The 17,094-nt window shown below is 34.1% G+C and overlaps 1 protein-coding gene across 9 annotated transcripts in view; it reads right to left on the bottom strand.

Annotated features, from left to right (window-relative positions):
- The window catches only part of LOC143249510 (aryl hydrocarbon receptor nuclear translocator homolog), a 138,428-nt gene that overhangs the window by 62,328 nt on the left and 59,006 nt on the right, over positions 1-17,094 (bottom strand). For 4 of the 9 annotated variants that reach the window (XM_076499480.1, XM_076499479.1, XM_076499478.1 and 1 more), the window contains one exon: positions 16,713-16,793. The exons of 4 other annotated variants lie outside the window; for them this stretch is intronic. In XM_076499480.1, the coding sequence (XP_076355595.1) occupies positions 16,713-16,793 (81 nt within the window). Of the gene's footprint in view, positions 1-9,973; positions 9,986-16,712; positions 16,794-17,094 lie in introns of those variants that run through there. One more of the 9 variants, XM_076499487.1, reaches the window with a different exon arrangement.

Genomic DNA, 17,094 nt, shown 5'->3' with positions numbered 1-17,094 from the left:
TATACATCATCGTTCAAAAATAAGGATAATAACATAGTGAGACAGAGTAACAGTGATTAACAATTAATCGAAACCAATTTGTATATAAACGTTTGCAAAGGGAAGAAACTTTAATTTTTACATATATTTCATTATACCCTAAAATCTGCAGGGGTTGAATACGTTATATTAGTACGATTTAGGTACCTTACTAAGCCTTTACAGCCTATGTCGCTATATCTGATCATGATCTACCTGACGATCGCGCATCTTTACCACAGCCCTGTAACGAAGTTGCCATGGCAAACAGGTTCCGCTGTAAGGCTGTCATATAACCAAAGTGCACCAATAACACTCATCCATGTTTGCTTATAATTGTCCATCTAAAGTAGGGGCAGGCCAGTTTTAACGGTCCGATCGAACAAACATTCAAAAGCGACTCTACCCACATTTTGTATGTGTGTGTAGAATAGTATCACATAAATACCCGTTTCATCCTTCAATTGCTTGAGGTGTTGTGTAGCTGAACGGGAGGTAGGACTGGAAGTCTTTTATTCTGGTGAACCCATAGACTTTGATCGAGTTTCCAAATAGAGATCCTTCTTGATCATGTTGCACATTATTGCTTTTACAAGTGTTCGTGTATTCTCACCTGTTACAAGACGTCGCAGTTTGGTTACCACAACTGATATAAGACCTTTTGGCAGGTCTCTTTCCAAATGGAACAACAGTTGCACGTTGATCCATATTCCTTCGTTTTCCAATGCCATAATGTTCAAGGGATACAGCAAACGATTACTTTTCTGGTATTACTGTCAGCAGCGCCACAATAGATACTTCAGTGCTATGTATTTTCAATTAAAGCTCAAAAAATAAACTTGGCAGAAGTTTGATATTAAATTTTTGTAGAATCAGTCACGTAACTAAAATAGTTACAATTCTTTTACTATCTAACTATCCTGCAATGACACTTTTTGTCACAGATTTGGTGTTTTTAAGTCTGTAGAGCACCTTTTTTGTGTTTAAAAACATTTTTTCTTCACTTAAGGTTCAGGAGAAAATCAGATTTTTTTTAAAGATTAAAAGCGAGTGTTTTATTTTACAAATTTCTATCGAACTAGATACTATCCACTCCTTTAAGGCAGACATTCAATCCAATTAGACTACTATCTCAGTTTTCGTTTGTTGAAATTCGTAAACACAACCACTCAGGGACTATTACCAGCTATTCGTAATTTAGAAGTGACAGATGTGAGAAAAGGCATCTAGTAAACATCACCTATCATGAATTATTGGGTTATTTTTTATTAAAGAAGGATGAAATAGACCCTAACTTCTAACTACCTCTCACGGCTAAAAGAGCAAGCATGTTTCACCACAGGATTAAAATCCATAACCAGCAGATTGCCCCCTTTCACCAGGCCTTGATACAAGAACACCACATATTATCAACAACACGTCCGTTTCTTTTCACAAAAAAGGAAAACAGTGGTATTTTATGCTATCCAAAATAATATATCAGTAGCATAAAATATATACCTTAGGCTATTATCTTTACCATCTTTATACAAAATTGACACAAAATATCGTTTACAGTTGATTAACGATGAATGCATCGGTAATTTAACAATTTCCGTATCTAAAAATTGAATAAATTCATGATGGTCAGAAAAAAAAAGATTGCTACTCACTTTCATTGGTATCTCAACCTAACAAGCCCGAAAACAAAGCAAACCTTTGCTGAGATACCAGATAGAAAGTGACCAAACCACCAAACTGTTAATCTTCCTCATTCTTGTGGCAGTCGAAACAACTCTACGACTACTTTATCATTAATGTCAGTTTAAATCTAAATGGCTTTGTGTTTCTGGGCAGTGCACGGTGTCATCGCTTAGCCGTAGTAACTAGTGGTAATTAAAAAGAATCTAAATTATAGTGTAAAAGATTTTTCCATTTTCCCTTGAAGTTAGTTCTTTTTGCAGAAATCTGGTGTTCATTTTGAAAACATAAGTACAAAATAAATCATGATTTACCACCCAATAATAGATGAACATTAGATTACCGTAACATGTAGAATACTCAATGCTTTGTACACTATACAATGGAGTCTTTAAGGAGATATTACCTATATTAGGTATAAAGAGAAGAAGTAACTACAAAATCAATACACGTATTAAATTATGTTACACACACCTACAGAAGACACTAATTTTCAGTCAGGGGAAAATGTAATAAAACAAGTAATAAAAACATTTTGTAAACGTAAAGTGACGTAGAGATGACTGCCAAAAGAATGGAAACAAAGATATAGGTATGAAACAGTTATACATAGACCATCTATACATAAATTCCAATATAAAAATTTAACGTTACACTGTAAAAATGCATACTTGACTTTAATATTACAGCACTTAGAAGTTATATATCCCTGACTGTTGGTATCATAATATCAAGTATGTCAGGGTAGCATAGGTCTGACGTAGTTCGTTCAAAACGATTTGATTAGTATAGACTCTCGTCACGAGGTCATTCGAATTGACCGACCTTGTAACCATTTGCAATTGTGCATTTTACAGTGTAATATTAAATTTTAATATTGAAAGTCGTGTTGGGACAATATATGTTTAGTTGTATTATCCCAATATCATTGACCAAACAAACGAGAATCTAGCCTAGCTTTTGCTTTCCCGAATTATCAATTTCTGAAAATGAGTCGGAGACGCGTGGAAAAGCAGCCCAAAAATATATTGGCAAATACTAATAATGCCACAAACGGCAGAATAAAACGATCACGGTTAAAGTACAACAAGAATATTGTAAATATCAACAATGAAATTGAACATGATGATAACGACGATATGGATCTCACTGTTTAACACGTTTTGGGTTTAATTAAAGAAAGTGACGATGGAGGTTATGAGGACAAAGAAAATAAATATATCATAAAAGAATGTAAAATACATATGATATCAGAGATGTTTTCAGAACAGATGTTTCTTTGACGAGAGATTTATCAAGTCAAAATTCAAGTAAAAGTGAATTATTTCATTTTATTGATAGAGTAATTCATACAAAATATGTATAACCTTACCCAGTAAGGCAGACCAATTACTATTTAATATAGGAAAGGAACTTTAAAAATAAATGACAAACCACAGTTTGTACTTAACCAGTACAAGTTAAAGAAAAATATAGCTGAAGTACAATCAAACTTTTCCCTGCATTCTATCCAGTGAAGGCTGTTGTTAATTTCACTGCGTTCTTCACTAGAAAATTACGAAGTTTTTATTTCGCACAACATTGATATCAAAACATAATAAACTACCTAATGTTTTTGTTTGAACAGTATATTGTATACCATTCCGAATGAGGCTGTTTTCAAATGCAAGGCTAATTACCTAACATTCCTAGTATATAGCTACGATTCGTTGATATATATATAGCTATACCTCCTGCTATATTTAATATTTTACTCTAAAAACAAGCCATAAAATCTTTACTATTAATACTTTAGTTCAATATCAACTGAATTCCAAGGTCGATTTATAGTAATCTTGTTCCTGGTATAAAATATCATCCAATCTGCTTGTACAAACGGTGTTGATTTTTTTAAACATATATCAGGTCATCCTTTAAATAATGTCCAATTTTAGGTGCAGAAAAAAAGGATTTCAAACACTTTTAATGTTATTTAATCAATAATGTATGTTCCATTATTATTAATTACTTCCTTCCAACTTTTCACAAGCTTCTGAATGCCACTTCAATAAAATTCTTGGGGTTTGAAAGAAAAGAATGTAGAGAGGGTAGTTTTGACATCTTCAAGTGTTCCAAGTTCTTTTCCATCAAGATAGTTCTGCAAACTTTGGAATAGATGATAATCAGATGAGGCAAGGTCTGGAGAATAAGGAGGATGTGAGAGTTTTTTCTAGTCTAGCTCTTCGATATTTGCAAATGTGATTGTTGCTATATGGGGCCTATATTATCCTGGTGCAACACAACACCTTTATGATTGATCAAAGCATGTCTCGTTTTCTTTCAGTGCAACATTCAAGCGCTCCAATTGTTGACAATATAAGTCTGATATAATCGTTACACTGAGTGGCAACTCAAAATGGATCACACCAACAATATTCCACCAAACGCTTAACAAGACTTTCCTACGGTGGAGATCCATTTTGGGCTGTGCTTTAGCCAGTTAACTGCACTCAGCCATTGGCTGTGGGGCTTAACATTTTTGTAATATATCTATTTTTCATCTCCAGTCACTAACCTGTCCAAAAAAGGTAAGCTACGTTCACGAGAGTTGCTTTAAGGTTGGCTTCTGTCAACTCATGTGGGACCCATTTTCCAAGTTTTGACACCTTTCCAAGCTGTTTAACTGTTGAATGGGTTGAATTAAGCTTCTGTGCTAGTTCTTCACCTGTTACAGCATAATCTTCATCAAGTGCAGCGAGCAGCAAGTCATCATTAAACTCAACAGGACGACCTGGACGTGGCGCGTCACTTAAGCTGTAGTCACCTGATCTGAACTTCTGAAACCACCTTCGACATTTTCTTTCATTAAGAGACTCCGCACCATAAACATCTTGAATGTTTCGTGTAATTTCTGCTGCACTATTGCCTTTTTTAAACTTATAAAACATTATATGCCTAATGTGCTCCTCAAACACATCCATCTTTATAAGGGTTTATTTGAATAATGATCTGAAAGAAACGAAGTTGGATTAGTTTTTTTATTTGTCTGAACATTTTTATACATGTCCTACTACATACTCTAGTCATTAAAGCCTTCTACAAAGAGAGAAATGATGACGTACTTTCTATATTTAATTTTCTTTGTAATATCTAGGTTGGGTCCAGACGAGTTGATTGCTTCAATTCAATCGATTCGTTGATGTTTTACCAACTGTAAAACATCTGATGAGTGTCAGGTCATCCCATAAGTAATGTCCGAAAAGTTATTACAGAAAGTATAAAAATCGGACTTCTTAAACAACTGATTAATCACAAATGTGTTTTCAGCTGTCCAACTTGTACTTTTTCTTCTATACGAGTCAATACCAAAACTATATCTATTAAAAACTGACTTAAACCTATTTCTTCATCTAATGACCACTATACTAATGTGATTTTCAATGACTTTATGGTGTTTGGTTGGTTTAGATGCAGACGCTTCAGTAGCACTTGATGTAGGTTTCAAAATTAAAATATGCTTTTCTCTTCTCCAGGATTTGTTGTTTTTATTTAGGTCTGTCAAGTTTGTCTTGTTCTTACTTGCATTCTCTCTGTCCACTTTCTATCATTACCTTTTGTTTTCAAAATTGTTGCAAATCCTGTTTTCTATAGCATAAAATAACACTTCCTGTATATCTGCCATTAAAGCTATGTACAACTGAAGCTTTTTTCTTGCTTTTACTTCTTTGTCATTGAGTATCTTTTTTTCTATATTCATTAGTAATTCATTAACCTTTTCATTTCTAAGCAATTTCTCCTTCCTGTAGTTATTATTCTCTATCCTTCTCACGTTCTCTTATCTGTTTCTATTTCAGAAGTATATGTTTTGCGTGTTGCTATGACTGTTAACATTACACTCTACAAGAGGTAGATTCTTTGGTCTCTTTTCTCCTGCACACCATTTCTCTTTTACATCATTTCAGTATTAGTGTCCCATTGCAATCTTGTTTTCCTTTCGACGAATCTTTAAAGTTTGTATATCCAACAGGTATGTTCACTTTCACACTGGATTCGGAAACCAATTTTTAAGATAAAGCTTAAATAAAATTGGTTATACACATAAATGTTTTGTTTGCAAAAAAGATACATGCGGTTCCTATTTCACTTGCTTTATTAAATTTAAAGTTTCATAAACTATTAGATAAAAAAGAAATAAACCTAACCTTTACAAAAAGTACAAGTTAGTATATATTCCAGATAGTTTTAAGACAAGTTCACAAATAAAATTGCAATATAAAAGACAGAATATAGAGTGTAAGAAAAGAAACGACGAGACAAGCAAATAGATGAACTTTATAAAATGAGTTATACCAAAAGAACCTGCAAAGCAGAGGTATAAATATGTTTAACCTGTGATGACACTGACGCAAGATTAACTGTTAACAAAAGTGCTAGTCAGTACATAAGCCAACTACACAACTTCTAGATTGCTCATCTGTACTAGACCACATTCTCTCTTAATTGAAATAATATTGTGCAGTGTACTAAATAATCCTTGAAGCTGTTAATTGACTGACTCAAAAGCTACCTTCTAAATAAAACCTGAAATATAATATGTAATTGCAGGAATACTGGGAAAATTACGACGACTCTTCGTACAAGTTCGCTTAACAACAACTGTATACGGATGCTATAATACTGACATATTTATCACTGCTAATAACAAAATCAATTCATATTCTTTCAATTAGTTTAATTTTGGTTGAAACTGAGTCGTAAAATAAAAGGTGTAAGTAAATTTTGGCTCAAAAATCTGAAATGTAATGATTGTAAATCATCAGGAGCTTGAAGGACTGAATTTTGTCCCAACGTTTAAGAATATTTGAATAAAAAATTAAGCTCTATTCACAGGGCAAAAAATGCTGAAATGCTGCTACAAATTTAACTGGCATGAATAACTAACTGATCACTGTAAGCTTTCATGTCATTCATATGACAGTGTAATATTTAATCAGTAAGCATCAATAGCGTGACGTCTACTAATCTAATTATCTCTATAATTATTTATTCGGAAGAAATTATCATCAGCATTAGTTTCGTAACCTTTGACAACGACGTTATAAAGTATAGTTGATATTTCACCCCGCATGCATGGTATCCACAGACGAATATAAAAAGAATCAACAACCGACACGCAAGACCGAAGTTTAATCTCAAGCCATTACTTTACTAAGCCATAACAACTTCATCACAGAAGCACAAGGAATTTTATGGCGTACTTGATTAATGTACGAAATCGAATGATTCTTTTGCAGCTTTCGTTCTAGCACAAAACCAGTTTGACTCGATATCAGTAACTTTCGTAGAACCGTCTATTATATTAGTTATCTGACCTCAATTTCATTTTAGGTTGCAGCAAATATAAGATAATCGTCTGCTTTTAACGATAAATTTAATGTTAAATATCACTACGAAATATTTTCTGCATTTCACCACGTTTCTTTTGCACGCGCGGTAATATTTTTTTTTTCCAGTATTTAGTGCTATTTAATTAAATCTGTCACCTTCCCTTGAAAAGTTACTATCACTAACACATTAATGAGACTGCATATGCATACTAAAACTTACTGTTTTTAATTACAATTCTAAAAGAATGTGTTTGTTTCTGAATTTCGCGCAAAGCTACACGAGGGCTATTTGCGCTAGACGTTCCTAATTTAGAAGTGTAAGACTAGAGGGAAGGCAGCTAGTCATCACCACCCACCGCCAACCCTTGAACTACGAATAGTGGGATTGATAGTCACATAATAACGCCCCCACAACTGAAAGGGCGAACATGTTTGGTGCGACGGGGATTCGAACCCACGATCCTCAGATTATGAGTTGTGCGCCCCAACTACCTGGCCATGGCGGGCCTAAAGAATGTGTAACAAAAATTACTACAATGGGATTTATTACTTGCTTACATAAACACTTATTTCTATATTGGTTTTAATTTTAAAAGTTGGATGCAGTTCTCTGATACCACTACACAGACTAAAAACAGTGGTGTGCCTGAGGTTATTACAATTTATTTGATTTTACTACATAGAAAACTGGTGTAACAAGAATTCATAATAAAAAAGTAGTTATACTGAATAAGACTTACTGGATCTTATAGATTTGCGTAGTTTTACACACAGATCACAACGCGCACCAAAAGAGTAAGGAAATGAGACAAATTGAGCCTGGAAGCATAATGACGAAATCATACAGTAATACTATACAATGTAGTACACATACAAATATTAAAGGTAAAAATCAAAAGTATCCGGGGACAGAATGACACAGTTGAAGGTAATAGGGAACATGGCATCTGGAGTGAAAACCTGAAGTAGAAACACCATTATAAAATTACATGAGATAAGTATGTACAAATATTTAAGCAGGGTTCTCAAGTTACACAAAGGAAACACCATTATATTTTTTACATGACTGAAAAACTGCTGTGATAGATATAGACATATACAGATTTTCTTAATCAATAAACGCTTGTACTCTTGTTAACTTACAAAGTTGTTACTACTGAAACTAAGCTATAGTTTTTATTACGCAAATAAAGTGAAGTTTCAGTTGTAAAAAAAACATTGTGTACAATGACGTAATCATAAAAACATCTTAAAATATGTATCAAATGGCAACTCAAGTAAGACAAGCGAAACGAAATAATAAAATTATACACGTGAAATGTGCGATTGTTTTTGTGGATATTTTGTTTCGAAATGTGCGCATTCTTTGTTCGTGAAGGAGAAAACCATTCATACAAGATATATTCTACAACCTCGTTTGAAGATATGCTGACATCTAAACGAAACCCAATTATTACAAAGTTTCGCTTAAAATTACTTTATCAAACAAATGTTTGAAGCAATTTACTTTTTAATCAAATTATACACTTATAATTTTAACATGCTTGACATCATCTTCATAGACTTTTAATATTTATCACCTTGTAATTTGCAAAACAATCACCTCATACAGAAAATAACAGAATATAAAAATAACGTTGTTTCTTCTAGATAGCAGTAACACGAACTTTGGAGAAATATTTCGTATTAAGCCTTGAATACCATTTCAAACCGGATACGTAAGTTTTATACAACAATCTCTAATGCATTCGCTTAACTGATGTGTAATTGAATATTTTTGTTTTATAATACAGAACGAACAGACCCGGCATGGCCAGGTGGTTAAGACGCTTGACTCGTAATCCGAGGATAGCGAGTTCGTATCCCCCTGACACCAAACATGCTTCCCCTTTTCAAGTGTTGGAGAGTTATAATGTAATGGTCATTTCCACTATTCGTTGGTAAAAGAGTAGCCCAAGAGTTGGCAGTGGGAGGTAATTACTACCTGCCTTCCCTCTAGTCTTACACTTCTAAATTTGGGACGGCTAGCGCAGATAGCCCTCGTGTAGTTTGGGGGGAAATTCAAACCAAACTTCTATTTTGTTGTATTATATTATGCTTTGATAAAGTCAAAAATAACCGTAGTAACTGCAATAATTTGGGGAATGTTTAGAAATGTAACATGGTAATCTATATCCTCTGACCAACATTTTACTATTTAAACTACACATGCAGCTACAAACTCGTACGCAAATGCAGAATACACTTCTGAACTGCGGCAAATTGGACAAACCCAATAAACAAGAAAGGATTTCGTTTGGTCGTTTAAATTTCGAACAATAGTACACGACGGCTATCCGTGCTAACCGTCCCTAATTTAGTAGTGTAAGACTAGAGGGAAGGCAGCTAGTCACCACCACCCACTGCGAACTCTTGGACTACTCTTTTACCAACGAACAGTGCTATTGACCGTCACATTATAACGCCTCCACAGCTGAAAGGGCGAGTATGTTTGGTGCGACGGGGATGCGAACCCGCAACCCTCAGATTACGAGTCGCCCGTCTTAACCCACCTGGCCATGACGGGCCAAAACCGCGATTAATTTGACATTTTTGTATATCAAAATTATGGAGTGTAAAATACATTTGTAAATTAAGTTCCCATTTATGTATTTTCAAATCATAAAGTTCAGATAAGTTGAGCTAATGGTCTATCATGACTGTATATTTTAATAATTCATAGAAGGAGAAGATATTGTGGACAAGGAAAAATTAGAACAAAACATAAATGGGCAAGCATTTCATTCTCTTAAACACACACAAATAGAACAGCTTTATGTAAACCTGTACACTTCAAAACGTAATACATAAATATTATCACGTGTAAAATTGGTCCCAAGACATAACCTTGGAATAACAATAAAACCTACCTGACTGTGTTCATGGTGAAGCCTTACTTATACAACAACTTAAACCCAAAATAAACCAATATAAAGGAACGCCTTTATACCTATATTAATATAATAAATAAAATTATATATTCAAACATCTAATACCGCCCTCTACATTTCGACACACAGTTACACAACCCCTTTCAAACATGTGGTCAGCTTCCGGTCAGTTACCTCTTTCTTTGTGAACCTGACGATGACCGAAGAAGGTCGAAACGTTGTTCGCTCTTCTATGTAAAGTGTTTTCTCAGCCCAAACGAGCCGTTTTTGCATATAAATTTCTCAACAAGTGGGTTTCTCGTCATCACTGATTATCACTGATTAAAAGGGAGGAAAAGAGTAAAGTAAACTTAACATAGCACAAAGGTTTGTTGCCATACGAAACGGTGTTGAAATAGGACCCAGTTTTGGTTCTTAGAAAACGTTTTACTATTTGAACGTCACAGCAAAAGCGAGTGACGTATTAAAAACATGGTATTGAAGTACATTAACCTCTTCACTGTAACAGCTTTCGAACGAAGACACTAGAAACACGAACAAACTACATGTGAGGTTGTAGTAATGCGTTTCACTGAGGGACGAGGGAAGTGAAAAAGGAATCAACGAACATATTTTACGTACATTCCACATCAGAAATGACGTAACACAGAACTGTATTTAATATAATCACTTATTAAAACAGACAGATCTTTAGAGATAAAAAAAATGAACATTTAAACTTAATAATCAGATATCAATCTGGGTGACTTCCTTTTAACATTCTTGAATGTGACTTTCTTCCTTGACCCACTTTCATAGACAAAAACTCTATAAAATATATATTCGTTATATTGAGTTTGCGCAAAACAATCTCCAGGGCTATCTGCGCTAACCGTCGCTAATTGTGAAGTAACAGACAAGAGGGAAAGCAAATAATCAACACCACCTACTGCACATTCTTGTGTTTCTCTTTATCAACGAATAGTAGGGTCGATCGTAACATTACAATGTTCCCACGGCTGAAAGACTGAGAATGTCCAGCGAAAGGGTTTCGAAACCGTCATCCGCAGATTACGAGTTGAGCGAGAACTACCAGGCCTTTAAAATGCATAAAACGCATTTTGGTATATCGTACAAACCAGTTATCTTTACTTTTGAGTAACAGTACACTGAATGTGAAATTTCTTCATTAAGACAAAATAATCTATATTATTCACTCATAGGCAGGCTGAACAAGTGTAGTTGTCCACCACAGCAACAGATAATGAAATTTATTTAATATTTGAGAGAATTCGTTAAGGTATTTATAAGTTAAAACAGATAAACATAGCTAATAATGGTAAATGAATAATAAAAAAAATCCAGACTCAAAGTACAGAAGTTAAACAGAAACATTTATTAAGTTATGTCGCGCATTCGTCTCTAGATTTCAGTTGATAATTTCGATGAACACGCATGAAAATATTGCTGCTCGACCGTATTATTGTCGGTGCATTCTATTGTTTTGTAGATAATAAGCTGTTACACTTCAATAACTCAAAACTATAGACCATAGAACCAAGTGAACCTCTATGAACTAAGTCATGTCAGTTAAGTCAAGAGGTAATAAACCTGTGTCAAATGAGACGCACACCACAGCTACTGCGACTCAAAACCATTTTGTGAACTTATTGTGTACTTATGGCAAAACTGACAGGCTAACTGCTGCTGTTCCTAATTTTGAACAGAAAAAAGATATCCACTGAATATCATCAACATTAAAGGACTGACTGTTACTAAGTACCCGTAACTTAAGGAGAGAAATTGTATTATGGTATCACACACATCCGAACCGGATGTTTCACCCCAGAGTCAACTTATGTTCTTATATGAACCAAACTATGTTCACAATAACCAAGACTGCATATAATGCATACATCAAACTGATTGTTTGTTTGTTTTTTGAATTTCGCACAAAACTACTCGAGGGCTATCAGTGCTAGCCGTCCCTAATTTAACAGTGTAAGACTAGAGGGAAGGCAGCTAGTCATCACCACCCACCGCCAACTCTTGGGCTACTCTTTTACCAACGAATAGTGGGATTTACCGTCACATTATAACGCCCCCACGGCTGAAAGGGCGAGCATGTTTGGCGCTACGGGGATGCGAACCGCGACCCTCAAATTACGAGTCGCATGCTTTAACACGCTTGGCCATGCTGGGCTCACACCAAACTAAACGACAAAAGTTATACAAATAGGAAAAACGCAAATAACATTTAATACCCATTCAAAGAAACAACCACACGGTATTAACAGAAAGTCAAGGCAACAGACAACATGAATGCCTTTTGCGAAACAACATTCATACGTATATAAATTACAAATAAGTCTTTAATAATATATACGCGAGAACAATTAACATTGCATACAAATGCTAATGCTATATAGAAAAGTGTGAAATAACTTCTGAGTAATTATTTTTTGATGATACATACATAATTAACGGCAAATATTTCATTCGTTTGTTTTATTCAAGTTTCAATGTGCCAGATGAATGAATCGGCTAACATAGAATAAATAGAACTCAATATTATTAAAACGTATGTAAGTGTATAATTATATTATTAGCAGGGTGTTTAAGTCAACTTTACGTTTCTACCATTTTCAATGTACATCACAAGATAATAGTGTTAACAAAATATTTAAACTGTATACGCTGTTATTAACTGTCCGAAATTGAAGAAATATAGATCATTTAAATAATGTGTGAAGTTCGTAACGCTAACGTTATTCTTAAAAAGAGTTGATATCATGTTATTTATTACGAGGATGGAACTACAACCTCTTATAACTTGAAGTACATTCAATGCCTGTTTATAAGCAACTTACTGATATTATGATAACCTACAGGCAGCAGCAGTTTTAGGTATGCAACAAGACGGGAAAAAATTACCGCAGGCAGCACAACGGTAACATCTACGTAGTTACAGTGAAATATAGGAAAACTGAGATATGATGAACAAATGTGTTCTAAATGTACCATACATGTATTGTTATCATCATCATAAAGCTTCAGCGAAAAGCTCTCTTCGTATGAAGAAGGGTTAGATACGTATTTGACAACTCTGAAATACAGGACTTCTAAAAAATGTATTAACACTTATTTTTGAACATGACAAAACTTTTCACACTGTCTGTCATGGTATACTATGTATGCTGCAGTGTTCTGCCCACGTCTCGTAGCAAGTGTATCATTTCAGGGCATCTATTCTAAAACGAGTTTAAACAACTTGGTTAATAAATTTCTGAATGTTCAGTATACAGAATAACCTACATCAAGCTTAAATGGTAATAACAGTAGTAGTGATATACAAACAAAAGTATCCGTCCCAGTGACGAGAAAAATTTAAGTTGATCTATCAAATTAAGTTATTTCATGGATTTAGTACAAAGGGTTAACTGTGTCGCATTCTTGATTTCACTTGTACCGCCCACCTCGAAAAGTAAATGTTGAGCGATTGAGTCATGCTAGGAAACGCTACACAAAAACATAAGGTAAATCTACATTTTTATTAAATTACGTCGCATTTCGAAATTTGAATAATAGTGTGATTAATTCCCAGCAATTTAGTGTAGAATAACATTTGACATCAATGTTACTATTCTCCTGTCATTTCAAAAGTGAATGTTGGACTTTGCCTACGTGATCAGGTTTTGAAAAGGGAGACAGACAAACGCTACGACGGAAACCACGGTTCGCAATATATACAAGATTATTCACTGCAGTGTTGTACTATCTCTTTAACTACGTACACAAGTAAACCACATATTAAAATCAAGAAGCGCATAAAGAGATAAAAGTGAATTAATAACTGCAAAATACTAAAGAATGTTTGAAAAAATACTAATTCATATCTGACCATTTACAGTTCGATGAATCAAATAAAAATCAGACTATTCTGTACGTACTATAAAATAATTAATTATTTATTAGTCTGTGAAACCTCAACTCAGAGACAAATCCAAATTTATGAATTGCGTGTTAATTATAATTTTAATACAAACACACTGAAGACATTAGCGCATCATGCATTAATAGTGGCACTACGAGTTATCTACTTTATACAGAAGAGCTATTGAATGAGAAAATAAGGTGAAATATAATTTACACAAAGGGAAAATATTATGTATATAAACAGTTACAGTAATATTTTATGAAATAATTATAGGTGGCCGCGACCAGAGAAATATTTGTAGTAGTTTTCATGCCCTTCGCTTGAGTTTTTTTTTTTTAATTTCGCGCAAAACTACACGCGGGCTATCTGCGCTAGCCATCACCACCCACCGCCAACTCTTGTGCTACTATTTTACCAACGAATAGTGGGATTGACCTAACATTACAACGCTCCCACGGCTGAAAGGGCGAGTATGTTTGGTGTGACGGGGATTCGAACCCGAGACCCTCAGATTATGAGTCGAACGCCTTAACCCACCTGGCCATGCCGGGCCTTCCCTTGACTTTTTCCTATACTATCATTTTCATGTCCAGCATTTAAGCCAATGTTGAACACATACCTTTCCACAAGGACGGGGGGGGAGGGATATGAAGCTGGGAAGAATAATAAATTAAAATTCGACCAAATGGAACTTACTGTACTTCAGGAGGGGATTTTATTTTTTTGCACAAGAAGAGTTCCTCTGTACACTCCTCAATTCAACACTGATTTAAGGCACTCTCTCTTTTTTTCTTTTTTTTTGCATGCATTTATGCGTTATATCGATAAACCCTGGTATATTTGAAAACACGTTATGGGGTCAGATAACTCAGGTGAATGTAAAGTTATTTAAAAAATACATGTAAAGTAAACAATAAAGTAATGGTATTTATAATAATTAACAGAGAATGAAACACTTGTGAACGTTCAGTGTATAAAAGGGTTTTACAAACTGAAACAAAAAAACTCACAAAAACGAAGAATAAAACCCGAAGTAAAGAAAAAACAGCTAACAGGTGTTTATAGCAGCCCATGAAATAAACCGAAGCTCAATTACTGTAAAGCAAATGTAAAATTGTAATAAAGGCAAACTGAGCTGAACATTCAGACGTTACTGCATGTTTTCTAATTTTTTTAGAACAAAAGGAGCATTACACTAAATACAATTTCTATGTGCTTTCTCGACATACTTAAGCCTAGAATACACATATGCAATTTGTTCAAAACTATACGCGGGTTTGTTGTTGTTTGCGTGAAATGCTTTGCAAATAAAAGATTAATGTCGAAATCGAAGTTAGCCAAAATCAGTCATCACGTGATGACAACGTTATCATGTACCATTACTCGCTAAATTAAGATGTTTCATTATGCAAAAGAAGAAAAACAGGTAAGGTGATTCTGAATTGAAAAGCTAATATGCAATTCAGACATCTTAAGCAAAGGCCTTTCTAACAATATGAGAGCTGTAGCGTTTGATTGAGAAACTTGTGAGAAAAGTTCAGGACAGACAAACGGGTGCGTGTTATTTATATTGATAAAGCTACTGAATTTTATATAAAAATATACAAAGTATTTTTCAGGAAATTATTCTAATCTCCGAATACTCCGTTTTGTTGCTTCTGCGATTCACGGAATGCGACATGTACATTGGACATACTTTCAGTAATTTTACGTAGAATCTCTATGACAGTAAAGCCCATAGAACAGTTTACAGAGTTTCTGTAAGTGATTGGGGGAACGAAATATAAGCATTGTTGATACCATATTCTTAAAGAGCATTTTAAGAAAATACAAGATGTGGCGCTACGAAAATGTTAAAGTTTTGATAATACAAATAGCGACTCAACCACTACTATCCGATGTATCCCAACCGACTTTATGAGTTTAGGCATTAGACGATTGGCCTAATCGGCAATGGATACAGCAGATATAGAATGGTTGACACATTTGATACTTTCTACTTTACTTATCTATAAGTTCTTAGAATAACCAAGTGAATAATTTGCAGGCGATAGAATAATAAATCTTAACATCAATAGTTTATTGTGACTAGTATAACATTTTGCTTGAATATTCTCATTAATAGGTGGGTTGCAATAAAACTATGCGAACAATAATTAAATATTTGTTGTAATTATTGTAATATTCTTGGCAGCAGCATAGCGTTCTTCCAACCGTAACCGTACTTTTAAAAAATACGTTGTGTATTTTCAAAATCATACTTCTACATAATTACAAAATAAAACGCATAGATTGATATCTTGACGTTTGTTTTCAATAATAATTATACCATTAAATATTCATTACAACACTAATTAAACACTAATTATGATTATTTGTTATTATCATAATATACAATATTAGTCATATCACTACGTCGTTACACGTTATATGTCATTGTGGTAGACACAAATTTCACTTGAGAAAAGTATTTTTACAGTAATTTCATTGTCTCGATCTCATAACAATATTAAACTAATTCACCATTTATTTTATCTCACTCTAACTACCGTAACACAAAACAAGTAATATTATTATACTTTCATTACGTCAAGTTTGACAAGACTAATAACTCACAAGCAGCTGTTCTTATCTGAGAGAGAACATTAATTTATCGGTACAAAATATTTACCAATTAATCCTTTTATCATCAAATTATTAACAAATAATTCTGTACCATTTACACTGGTCTATATTTAATTCCAGTTACGTATTTACACCCAACACCATCATCTTGTTTTGAGTACCATAACACCATCTTACCTCGCATATTTCTCCTTATCTTGCATGTTGTCGTCCTCCATAGGTGTATACTTGGGGCCTTGGCTGTCTTCCTCATCCGAACTATAGAGAGATTGCAGGAACAAACGAATAATTCCCATCTCCAGATCCCCTTAATAAATTCGTATTTTAACACGCTGTAACATCTTAAACCTACCATACTTTTTACTACAGTTATTCACACCTAGCAGCATCTGTAGTAAATATATCTGACGAAGTGACTTCAGATGCAAGATGGGTATAACCGAGAGTTTTATTACAGGACATTTATGTAAACCTATACAGTAATAAGCTCAATATTTCACTGACATTGACTAAATCTTGCAATTATTCAACTTTAAAGTATCATAGTCCAATAATTTCA

The sequence above is a fragment of the Tachypleus tridentatus genome, chromosome 4 (genome assembly GCF_004210375.1).
Source record: "Tachypleus tridentatus isolate NWPU-2018 chromosome 4, ASM421037v1, whole genome shotgun sequence".
Lineage (NCBI taxonomy): Eukaryota > Metazoa > Arthropoda > Merostomata > Xiphosura > Limulidae > Tachypleus > Tachypleus tridentatus.
Note: the sequence above shows the minus strand (reverse complement) of the source record. Positions and strands in the feature narration are given on the sequence as shown.